This window comes from Dermacentor silvarum, chromosome 4 (assembly GCF_013339745.2).
Source record: "Dermacentor silvarum isolate Dsil-2018 chromosome 4, BIME_Dsil_1.4, whole genome shotgun sequence".
Taxonomy (NCBI): Eukaryota; Metazoa; Arthropoda; class Arachnida; order Ixodida; family Ixodidae; genus Dermacentor; species Dermacentor silvarum.
In genome coordinates, this window is record NC_051157.2 from 133,801,519 (window position 1) to 133,814,455 (window position 12,937).

The window sequence follows — 12,937 nt, forward strand, 5'->3', positions numbered from 1 at the left end:
TTGCGATACGCCTAGACACTGTTCCTCAAGAAGTGGCTGTTCTCTTCGGGAAGCGTCAAGCCGTCCGTTGGTCACGTGCGGCGAATGTGTCGGATTCTCCGTTCTGAAATTTGGCGGCAGGTACATCTTCTGTACGACTGGTTGAAGGCCGTCTGCTACTCGCGGGACGCCTCTGTTGTGGCCGAGAGGAAGTTTCGTTCCTACAGACGTCTGTCAGCTCAGACTACAGAATTCTGGTGGACACGGCTCTTGCTAGTCCTCCGGTCCAGACCCCCGCACAGAAAGGAAAAAAAAAAAACACAACCTGTCACCACTGGATTTCAAGTACTCGGTGGCGTCAGGCTTCCTGATGAAGTTGTAGAATTGTTAGAAAAATGGGCCGAAGTTTAGCACGGAACCAAGAATTCCTGCACTTGAGCTGCTGGCCTTGAACAGGCGCATCGCAAGGAAAGCAGAACTGGAAGACCAAGAACGGTGCCTCCTGGATGGAGTGTATTGCCTTCGTAGGACCGTTCCCAAGAACGCGCTACCTTCGACAGCTGTGATCAAGAGAGTGGTATCTTTCTTTAGAGACAATGAACTTCGGTTGTTACTGAGTGACAAGGAGGGCGGGTTCGTAATGGCTCCGGCTGTTGTCTTCAACAAAAAAGCCATCCAGGCTGCCGACAAGAACTTCAATCTGGCAAACGAGAAAGCTCAGAAGGTAAAACGCAAAGCCATTTCCTTGTTGGAAAATATTGGCCTAACCCAGATTGCAAAAGATGTCAAACAATGTAACGTGCTTGCTGTGGAAGCTTTTTTTACTGCAAAAACGCACAAACCGGATGTGCCATTCCGAACAATAGTCAGTGAAAACAACTGTTGGCAGGTTTTGGTTAGCCGCTTTTTGCAAAAACAGTTGAAGCTTTTAAAAATTGATGATCCTAATGGCATAAATAACTCTTCAGATATTGTTTCCTTTCTGGAGGACAACCAATCTGTAGCCGACTTGTTTTCTGTGGACGTCGAAGATCTTTATTACTCAATACCGCATGATGAGATATATCTCGTAGTGTGATGACCTGCATCGAGGAAAGTGGCGAGGTAGATTTTCGCAAGGAACCGGGTTGTCCTCGGAAAGTTTTTTGTCCTTTCTCGAATTTTATCTAAGTGCAACTTTTATCTGGTTCGAAAATAAGCTATATATTCAAAGAAATGGTATTTGTATTGGTTCATGTGTGGCACCTGCTCTGTGTAATGTTTTATTATCGTTGGTTGACCGCGCTCTTAAGAGTGCTTTAGACAATGACTTGGTTCAAATTTTTAGATACGTTGACGATTTTCTTGTTGTGATAAAACATACGAACAACGAATGCTCCGTTACGGTAGCCGATATTTTAACTCTGTTCACTGAAAATGGCAAAGGTCTGACTTTAACACATGAGGCTATCTAAGGACGGTAAACTCCAGTTTTTAGATTTGCAGCTATCCTTACAAGCAGATCACGCATGTTGGATGTACTCGCCACGTGCGCGTAAGGAACTTTTACCTTATGCGTCTGCGCAGTCAAAGATTGTCAAACGCGCCATCGCCTTGATGTGTCTAGAATCTTCGTTAAAGAAATCGTGTCATCACACTGCGAACCAGAGTTTCATAGCACAGTTAAATAGGCTGAAGGCGGCGGGTTACCCAAGTGTGATGGTGACCTCGGTTAGAGCACTGCACGGGCCTATTTTTGCGGCCCGGGCCCGGCCCGGGCCCGTTTTTACATTGGGCGGCCCGCCCGAGCCCGATCAAAACTTTTATGGCGAGGCCCGGGCCCGGCCCGGGCCCGGAAATAATCTACGTTACCCGCCCGGCCCGGCCCGCCACCCCTTTACCTTAAGCCCGAGCCCGGCCCGAGCCCGACTCGAAACCGGCCCGAACCCGGCCCGAGACCGAAAAATACATGTTTTTCAGAGTTGAGAAGCCCGAGAATAACTCGCAGAAAGCCCAAGCCCGGCCCGGGCCCGCGTCAAAAAACCCGAGCCCGGCCCGGGCCCGGATCAAAAAGCACACGCGGTGCTCGAGCCCGGCCCGAGCCCGTGAAAAAACTCCTCTACCCGGCCCGGCCCGGCCCACGGGCCGGGCTGGGCCCGGGCTTTCGGGTAAGCCCGAGCCCGTGCAGTGCTCTAACCTCGGTCTCTGAGGTATTACTTCAGAGACTAAAAGGGAAGCGTCACAAAGAGTAACTGTGTTACTCAAATGAAGAGGCCTGAAGCTGTGCCGTATTGCCATAGAGTGGCTCACAATCTAAAGAATGTCGCCACTAGACACAATATCCCAAAAGTGTTTTCTGCTCCTCAGAAATTGTCAATGTTGTGCAGCCGTATTTCAAAAACAAGTAAGAAACCAGATTGTGAAAAGAACCACGCGAAGATTGTAGATTGTAGCGTCGGTGTAGTATATAAGATTCCGTTGTCATGTGGCAAAGTGTACGTAGGGCAGTTAGGCCGCTGTGTTAACGAGCGCCTCAGAGAACACGAGCGATCTGTACCGACAGGCACAGGTTCCCATTTAGCTCAACATTGCAAAATATGCAAGTGCAAACCTATGTTTCATGACACTACGATTTTGAAAGAGAGCCGTGATACCACCGCGCGAGAATTATCAGAAGCCTTTTTTATACAGTCACTGGGTTCACAGTGCATTAGTGTGCCTTCCTTAAGCTTGTACAGCGCAGAATATGGTTTTTTCGATTATGTGTCATGACTGCACTCTGGCGATCAGATGTTGTGGTGGTTGCTGTGCATGGTGCTCACCGCGCATGTTCTTCTTGTTTCTGCTCTATATAAAGGAGGGATGCAATAAAAGAATGTCAGTTGAGAGTAGCGCCTTGTGCCTTTCACGTGTCCGTTGTTTTTGCGCTAATCAAGTAATTATGGTAAACAGTGGTTGAAATCTGCGTATGAAGAAAAAGACTAGCTCTTGAACACTATTTTGACACCGAGGGCCTGCCGATGCAATACGCCAGCCTGATGAAGACATGTTTAGCGTCTATAGGGTCTCGAATTTGGAGGAGCTATCTTTTAAGACTTCAAGGTCCGGAACTGTTCTTCAAATGGCCCAGCGTGAATAGCCAGGACATCGTTCTACGGAGTTGATACTCGCGTTACTGACTGCATTAGTCACCATCGCTTCCAGAAATACAAAGAAGGACTGCTTGTTTATTCGGCTAAATCATTTGCTAAGGAGGTGCGACAAAAAAAGATGATGTCGGAGTCAGCAGTCTAGCGTGGCAAGCACTGTCAACATAATTTGCAAATTGCACTAGTTGCAGGCTTAAACATACGCCGTGGTAGAAAATTGCATTTATCTCCTCCCCTTATTTTTTTATAAACATTACATTAAGAACAATGCCCCTTTAGAAGGACATTTGAAAGCGGCTGCTCAATGTTTTTTGTGGACATTAGCGATGTGGTCACTTCTCTTAGGAATTCCTAGTGGTAACAGTGATACATATCAATGCCCGATTCACCGGTACTAGCGTAAGCACATTACCAAAAAAAGAAATAAAGACTGCTTTGACATTTAAAATATGTGAAGTGCTTTCCAGACCACTTCCTTACTCCCAATGCAGTTGCTTTTTTTGCGATAGCTTAATCGGAATTCCAACCTTGTTCCAACTGCCACAATATTGTCTGGCAACGCATGCCGTATTTTATTCTCACACACGTTTACATGGTGCCTGAAAAGCACAATGTGGGGTATATAAAAGCATACTTCTTTTTTCAGGATCGTATCTGCTTGCTGAGCAACTTCGAGAGGAACACCGGAGATAGAGCTGATCTTATTGGTGAGGTACTTCCCTCAGGCAGTGGCATAACGCAGTGCGTCGAGTTTTGGTACGACATCTCTGCAGACAAAGAGACAAGTCTCACGGTAAAACCAACTCCTTAACGTTCTCATTTCCTTTCATTTTCATGTACGCGTAGCTACGATCGGCTCGTATGTTGGTACTCGTATAAATTGAAAGTGAACAGTTGAGATAAAAACTTCGATAGAACAAAAAAAAAGTGCAGCGGTATTACAACGTCACTTGATGCGTTGTTTTTAAACTTGGCGTCTCACCTCAATAACTAAATGAAGTAGAATAACTTATTTCTCTGCGTATTTTAGAGTGCTACATAGATTTAAAAAATCAGCCACCCATGCAAAGAGGTTAACTGTATGCCTTTTTATTGTTGCCGATTATCTAAGTGTTCGTGAATAAATAGCTGGATTTGAGACTGTTGTTTGTATACTTCATGGTGAAATCACCGTGGTGGCTCGGGAGCATGACGTTGCGCTGTTGAGATCGAGGTCGGGGCTTTGATTCTCGGTATGGCAGCCTCATTCAAATTCGGGCGGAATATGCTCCTGTTCCAGGCTTTGAGTGAACCTAAAGAAACGGAATTTGAAAATATTATTACAGAGCCACCCACTAACACTCCATAATATTCCACTGTGGAGTTGTGAGACATTAAGCCCCACAATAAACTTCAACTTTACAATGAAAGAAAGAGCACCTAGGTAATTTTCCAGACAAAACATAGAGTTGTTTCCGCCGCAATGTCTTTCGCGCAGCCAGTTTTGTTTTTGTTTCGCATGTGAAATGAAGCGAGTAAAATTGGAAAAACTTCCTCAATATTTTAGAATGCTACTTACGAAACAGTTCGCAAAAGATCACTAAACCCTCCCCTTCCTGACCGTACGATGTGACGACATCTGTATATTTGTGTGGCTGCTGAATTCGCGCCCTGCAACACACGGTGTAGCTTCTGCCCTGAACGTGAGCTGGGCAGGCATATTGTAGTAGGGAATATTAGACAGAAAAAAAAAAGATACTTGAAATGAAACGGTTTCAATTTGTCTTGAGAAGCAAAACAAAAAGAAGTAGGCAAAAAGTAGACAGTGACGGTGGCGATGAACATCTGCCGATGCAAAATCAAAAGAATCGCTGAAAGTGCCCGACGTACAATACGGCCCCAGTCACGACTGTTCTGTTCCGCACGCACTTTCAAAAAATAAAGGAGGCAAAGAAAGATCACTACCTTTCTCTTTTACGGAGTAAAACCAAAATTTACAGAAATAGCCTAGAAAGTGAGGCTCCACAAATATTTGATCTCTTCGAAGACAAAATCGTAAGCTTCAGGTTTCTAATCTACACTGTCATACTAATGACACTAACATTGAATTCTGACAGTCCATGATTAGCTAAGTTGATACAAAGCTTACACAACATAGTGGCATTTTCTCAACGTGAATGTCGCCAATGTACAGTCGGAGTTATCACAAGCAGAGCGCCAGGTCATTTTAGGGTGCTGCTATACATTCCGGAGCATGTACTATGTGTACATGCTCAATAAATGTATGCATTCATCTATATATTTAAGCATGCATAAATAGATGAACTTGGCCCGTGACGAAAGATTTCAATGAGCGACGAATACGCTCACCGCTATCATTCTGATTTGAGTGTTGCTTGTTTTGCTGGCCACAAGTCACCCAATAAAGAGTTTACTTTTTAACTATGGTACCAGTAAAGTTTGTTCTTTCTCATTGATGTTGTTCAAATCTCTTCAAGTTGATAATCGGCGTTGACGAAGTAGGAGACAGGTTGGAGGTAACAAAATTGGAGATATATTGTAGCAAAACAAGTTGCACTGTCAAATGCAGAGTTTTTAAGAGAATACTGCTGATAAATAGCGAAGTAAACAACGCCTTACTTTTATACTGTTCGTAAGTTCGAGCATAGAGCAACTGTATCTGCATACGACCAAATGAGTCTCACTGTTCCACCACAAAGTGGTTACGGCCAGAGGCTTACATCGTACGGAGTCTTAATGATCTATCAGTTTGGGCATTACTGCCTAGACTGAAATTAGACTGAAAGTAATGAGTTTCGTACAGCTTTCAAATTCATTTCTGTAAACAAATAAAAAATTGGAGGTGGCAACTGCTGGCCCGCCTCGACATTCCCCTAGCCAATGAGATTACAACTCAATTTAAGCCCCCACCAACTGGGTTGCGCCTGATCTCTTTAGCAGAGTTGTTAGATTTTAGGCAAGCATCCGGCCCTCTTTCCCATCATTGCTATCTCTCTCCTATTCCCATGCCCTTAGCGATTAGTCGCTACATGGGTGCCTCTAATTTCTGTCGTCACGTTTTTGCAAAATTGGCCCGCAGGCACGCTGTCATAGAATAGCGGAAGTGACACGCGCACCGGCAATTTACAAGCGCTGCGTCAAAGGAAGGTTTTTGTCGAACGTTACGCTGCTACCTCGCTGGCCTCTATGAGCTTTGGACGACTGGGCTGTTCTCCCGTTGGGGAAATTTTGGCACTATCTGCGTGCAGGTCATAGACCGTGTGAAAAGACAATCGCGGGTCCTTTGCAGCAGGCTTTAGACATGACAAAGGGGTGGGTGACATCATCCCCCCTCCCCCCCCTTTGTTGACGGTGTCATCGCTCCGACTTTCATGGGCAGGGACCAGTTGGTAATTACCTTTGTAATCCAGCGGTTCATGCGCAGTCAATTATCGAGCAGAAAGAGCGGAGAAAATTTTTGTATGCTTTAGGGTGTCCCGCCGCCCATTCTGTATGTTTGGGAGAGGAGCTGCTTAACAGTACTTCATTACAACGTGACACTATTGCGCAAACAACTGCATTTTCATAATGATGGTGTTCTTTGGAAAACAATTCTATGTATAGAAAAGTAACAACGGAAAATACTGAAAATTAACAGGAGCAGAGACGTTATCTCATGTAACTTTATGCAATCGCAGTTGAGTACAGTCTCTCTTCAGATAGATTGTGACAGATTGTGGTAGACTTTGACAGAGCCCAAAAAAGATAAAAAATTGATTAAGCGTTGGCACTAGCCTTGTTGTGTACTATGTAATCTTTTACTTTTTACTCTATTGTCTTTCCTTTAGAGAGGCTAAATCACCAAAAAGCGGTCTCATGGTCGAACAGATGTTATTGCCGTATATATTGTGTTTTGGTTAGACAAGTTTTAAAATCCGAATCGCTTTTTGCTCTCACTACCCAATTTCTTCGCATTCAACTATTTTGTATGTGTGCTACGAGCTTCGACGATATAAAGGAACAATAATAGGGTGAAAACAATTACGTTTATCCGAAAAATGGAACACAAATTATAGGGTGTATGACACAGCGACAGGCACGAAAAATAGCTTCACCTTTCGCAGAGTAACAGCGAAATGAGTTTATCAAGTGAAATAGCATTATTTATTTTTGTACAGCAACATTTACATTCACGGTTTCGCCGCCAAGAAATTTGGCAAAAATTTAAAGGTCGCTGTAACGGTCACAGGGCTGATCCACTAAAACTCTAGAACTCATTTGTCGAAATGATATCAACTTAAGCCACTTGGAAAGCTTTCATGGGTGAATGCGAACACTTTCTCTTTCATGTACCAAAAAATCACCCACGATTAGGATACTCCTTAGTGAAAAATTTGAGCGCTCATCATTATCATCCCCCATTGTTACCCTCTTTCTTTCGTCTTCCCCTTCCCTTACGTAGAGTAGCAGGCCAGATGGTCCATATTCCGGCCGACCTCTCCTACATTTTAACATCAATAAACTTCTCTTGAGCGCTCATGTATATGTGTTTTTACTTCGCGACTATATTGGCTGCTGCAGACAATCTGTCTCGTGCGGCACGTTGCAAACGGAGCCATGTGTAACGCGACTACCACGCTAGTGTGTGGATCGCGAGATCCAGCGCGTGAGCGACGCGTGGGCGCGATGCACAGCAGCCGCCGCCGACAAGTCTGCCAGACGACGCGCGCTACTCTGGCGCCATGTCGTAGCCACCGTCGGCGCACTACGTTTTTCTTCTCACGCTTTCGCCATAGCCTCCTCTGCTTTGCGCCTAATGGTTCCGCTGAACCCTCCTCTCCGCTTTCCTCCTCGTGTATTTCATCCTCCGCTGCAATCCGCGTTCGCGTTCATCTTTCGCTGTGCTCGTTCGCTTGGTTACGCCGCCGACGATCGCGGCGTAACCAAGCGAACACTCAATGCCTAGGCTATTGTTCTGTATGAATGAAATTGGCTTTAACTGATTGTGTAGGTTTACTGCAACGAGCAACAATGTAAAACAGAACTGCTGGTATTGGCGTCATCCTCGATTTCCTAAAGCTGCGGCATATGACAGGATTTTATGAACGCTATTGAAATGTAGAGTGCAATTATTAGACACGTAACACAGAACCACGGAAAGTTGGAATACATACAACAAATTGCGGTTTGCCAACACTGTAACAAAGGACTACTCAGATTACAAAGAGATTGAATAATAATATACAAATTAAAAATCATTGAGAACATCGTACCTTGTTCGTGATGTGATACATTTGATGAAATTTTCATACCTTGTTGTTAATATTATTATTACAAGTTGCAGTGCACGTTTATGAACTAACGTGTTTACATTTCATTTACAATGATTGCTTGTGCACTAAAATAATGTATCAAAGTTATCATGCATCATGTATTCATGTCTCCTAAGAAGGAACTCCTGACTGTTTATGTTGTATATTACTTTGGGTTGTAAGATGTAGCGTGCATAGTTTCTTATTCTTTTTAGTCACTGTAATTTTCACCTTAATGCACAACGACCCATATGGTTACGTTATCGTTACGCTGCATTCTACTTACGGGCACATGTGCCTTTGTCAAGCTGTCGTTCCTGATAGCTTTTATGGCTTTTCTCCAGTGTCGTGTGCGTAACCCGTGACACAATACATTTTATTATTACAATTATTATAATTATTACTAAATATATTACTGTTATTACTGTTACTACTACCACTATTATTATTATTATTATTATTATTATTATTAAAAATGTAAATTAAGTCGCATGAGAGCGGAAATGACTACTTAGGATAACGCAGGAAAAGATTGAAACAAAGTAGAAGAAATACACACCGAAATCTTGGATGTCAGGCAGTCCTGGCAAATACGCGGCACTTCAGAAGAGAAATATAAAAAAGGTACAAGAATTTCCCTTGTTTTACTACTAATAGGTCATCATACAGTTTGCTGTGAAGAATACCCAGATGCATTCGAAAAAGTTAACTGTGAACATAGAATGTCATGCTTCCACTTTATCTCCTTGTAATGCCTCAACTCTGTTGCAGTTTGATGGTATTGATCATGCCGTATTTCAGATATTAGCGAGGATAAGTATTTTCGATAGCTACCCCAATAAGCAAATACTTGAAGCATCGACCTTCATGCATCGACGATAGTGAACTTACCAGCAAATATGAATGCGCATCTATTTACATTGCGCGCACGCTGATACATTTGTTTCCTTTTCAGTTGCTAGCAACCAATATCGCCGGGAAAGCACGCAAAGAGGATCACCTGTGGACGCAGAACGGTGCCGGAAAAGGTGGCACCTGGAAGAAGGCGCGAGTTGCAGCACCACGAGGCAGCAGGGTAAGGCAGACAAGTTTTCAGCAGGCTACGTACGGCATGTCAATTGCCCGGTTGTGAGCGCCACACGAGCAATGTCAATTTTTTTAAAATAAATCAACAAATGAAGCTCCTTAAGTCCGTACTCTTGCTAATCAATCACAGTTTCAAGTGCACGTTAATGATTTGAGCTAGAAAAACGCGATTGCTGCTAGGCTCGTTGAAGTCTATATCCTTCCTGCGGCGGGGGGTACAGCGGCAGCATCTAGCATGCAGCCGGTGTAGGATGCATGTCGTTCCCAAGATTTCGCGTCATATCGTAACCTTCACAAATGCTCTTTGTTAAGACGATACAGAATTTTTAGAAATAGCCTGTGGCAGACGGCATAGTTATGGTCATTGAATTGGAGGCACAGTGGACTTGCACGCAATATCGAAATGCATAATTGGCAAAACAATTATCGCTAATAAACTTTCTCATTAATTACTTTACCCTACATATTGAAATTTACGAACTGGAGGCGGCGAGTTAGCAAGGCGTGTCCACATGGAACGAATTTTGAGGATAACACCCGTTTTGAGATATTCATTACAAGAGTACGCGACGGCATACATGAGCGTGCCGGTTATTTTTGTGCGTCAATGCATAAAACGGTGGTTTAGTAAAAAAGCCAGTGGAACGACAAAGCACCTTTACCGCATATTTCATGGTGCATATCTAAAAACCTATGCGATGCTTATAATTCGTTCCAAGTGTGGACCTTGAGAACTTGCCCGCTACATTCTCGTAAATTACAATATGTGCCGTAAAGTAGTTAACCCCTTAAGTGCCCTATTATTCTTACCTAAAGGGACCTTATTTTTGTTTATTGTGGCTCACTTTCAAACTTCACTTCATCCAAAACCTTTCTAAAGCTTTTTCAGTCAATTTGTTTCATGTGTCAAGTGTGAAAACCTCCGTTTAACTGTCCCCTATGCTGTATGCATGTATTTGTCATTGCTAGAAATGGTATAGTTAGAAACGAGGACATATGCTTCATTTTGCCTTGTTTAAAAATTAACTGTGCTGCGAAGCAATGTTCTTTACCACAGACAAAGTCGAGCAGCGGCCTTCTTTTGCAGGCGTGTCTCACGTCCGAGCTATAAGCGGAAGACGACAGCGTTAAAAGTCCGCTAAAAGGCGCAAAAACGCATGGGATTTTCAAGTAGCGGTTTTTGAGCGCTGACAACACGGCTGCTATATATTATGTAGAACAGCAAGATACCGCGGTCTTCGAATCACTGAAAAAGTGCTAACATATACGTAGGAAAAAAGACAAGAGAGAAGTAACCTCGCCTTTCAAACACTGGCTCTGCCGTCGTCTATTAGAACTAAGCGGACGTGAGGAGTCTGTTAAAATCACTTTGAAAATGGCATTATTGCTGCTGAGGTGTTGCGCTCGTCCAAAATACTATTTATCGTATACCAACAGCTCCAGTGGGCCTTATTCAGAGCGGGGGGGTTCAACACATAGGAACAGTTAATTTATAAAGTTCATTAGAAGATGTTGCTAATTAGGCAATTATTCACTTCAATTTCACGTGCTAGTATTTGTCCGCTGCTTTGAGTAATCCACCTGAAGGGCTCAAATTACGCTATCTGCAATAGGCTAACTAAAAAAAATTCTGTATAGTCTATAAAAAGTCAGAAAGACACAAGGTATATTACATAAGCCACAGACGCGTTGAATTCGAAGTATTTATGCGCTACAATGAAATGGCCACACTTTGTCTTATTTTATTGGAACTAATGTCATATCGCTTGACCGTTGTGTTGAAATCAAACTTACATTACCTCGCTATAGACTATTAAATTCATCTCACCAGTAGCTTTTAACAACTAGATTGTAAAACATGATTTTTTGCAACTTTAGAACATACACGATTCCGTTTATCGTAACAGAACGCAGTCTGACGCACAGGTGACTCAATATCTCATCCCTGTGTTTCTCAAGAAGTTACCCTTTATATTTCATCTAGCCCAAGGTGTAAAGACAGCCTCGTTGCACAAACCAATGTGAAAATGTATTGACTGTTATGTATCTACACTTAGCAATTCTTGTGGTGTTATTTGGCATGTGTTACTTTTACATTCTTTACAACAATGTTTGCCTCTTTATATTCACACTTCTTGGCAAAATCGTGTTTTCTTGTGTTGTTACGCTATTTGAGTCTATGGCACAGCTGATATACAGGGTGTTTCAGCGAACACTTTCAAAATTTATTTAAGGTTGCCTGTGGCAGAAAGCCCGATTCTAGCTAATGGGCTGGTCTACTCGAAGAGGCGGACATTACTTGCACAAGAAATTGAAATGAATAATTGAAAAATGAGCAGAAATTCACTAATTAGGTTTTTAACTAATTACCTGAAGGCCCATATTGCAATGTACAAATTGTAGCCATGGAGTTCGCAAGGCGGATCCACTTGGAACGAATCCTCGGGATGACGAAAGTTTCGAGATATTAATTCCCCAACTTTGCGGAGAAATGCATTGGCGTTCCAGTTAAATTTGTTCTTCTATGCATAAAGCGACGTTTTGTTAAGAACTTAACTGGAACGCCAATGCATTTCTCCGCCAAGTTGGGGAATTAATATCTCGAAACTGGCGTCATCCCGAGGATTCGTTCCAAGTGGATCCGCCTTGCGAACTCCACGGCTACAATTTGTACATTGCAATATGGGCCTTCAGGTAATTAGTTAAAAACCTAATTAGTGAATTTCTGCTAATTTTCGATTATTCATTTCAATTTCTTGTGCAAGTAATGTCCGCCTCTTCGAGTAGACCAGCTCATTAACTATAATTGTGCTATCTGCCACAGGCAACCTTTAAGAATTTGTGAAAGTGTTCGCTGAAACACCCTGTATATACGTCGCTTTGACTATTAAGTACTCTCTATCGCGGGAGTGTTCATAGGTACCTGGACCACGTTACGCAGACAGAGAGAGAGAGAGAAGGAAAAGACAGACAAGGAGGTTAGCCAGTGTAAATACCGGCTGGCTACCCTTACTGGGGAAAGGGGTAAAGGGAATAAAACGTGATAGAAGAAACAAATAAAAAAAATGAGTATAAAAGTCGCGCAATAAGCGACCCTACGCGCATAACGTTCAAAGCCGGTCGCACAATTCAAAAGCCCTTAAGACTTCAGCAGAGCCCTTAAGGCCTTGAGTGCCAAAGCCCGTCTAGACCAGTGTCCTAAACTTTTTCCTCTCTGATACGATTGTCTAGTTTTCAAGTGCATATATGCTGGTTGTAGTCCCCAGGTACCTTTCCTGTGGTGGCTCACAGCAAAATCAAAACGAAAATTAAGATTTTGCAGCTCACTTAGGCGTTTTTTACAGCTTTTTCTGTTTTTATTGATTGCGTATTACGAAACATAACAAACAATCATTGAAAACGATAGGCATAAATTGGTATCGCGAATGACATGTTGCGTCATTAACGTTGTGG

At 43.0% G+C, this 12,937-nt stretch overlaps 1 protein-coding gene across 1 annotated transcript in view; it reads left to right on the forward strand.

The window, feature by feature from the left end:
* The first annotated feature begins 619 nt into the window (after window positions 1-619).
* LOC119448911 (MAM and LDL-receptor class A domain-containing protein 1-like) overlaps window positions 620-12,937 on the forward strand; it is a 109,665-nt gene continuing 97,347 nt past the window's right edge. The window contains exons 1-2 of the mRNA XM_049666558.1: window positions 620-703; window positions 9,354-9,473. Of these exons, the coding sequence (XP_049522515.1) occupies window positions 620-703; window positions 9,354-9,473 (204 nt within the window). The remainder of the gene's footprint in view (window positions 704-9,353; window positions 9,474-12,937) is intronic.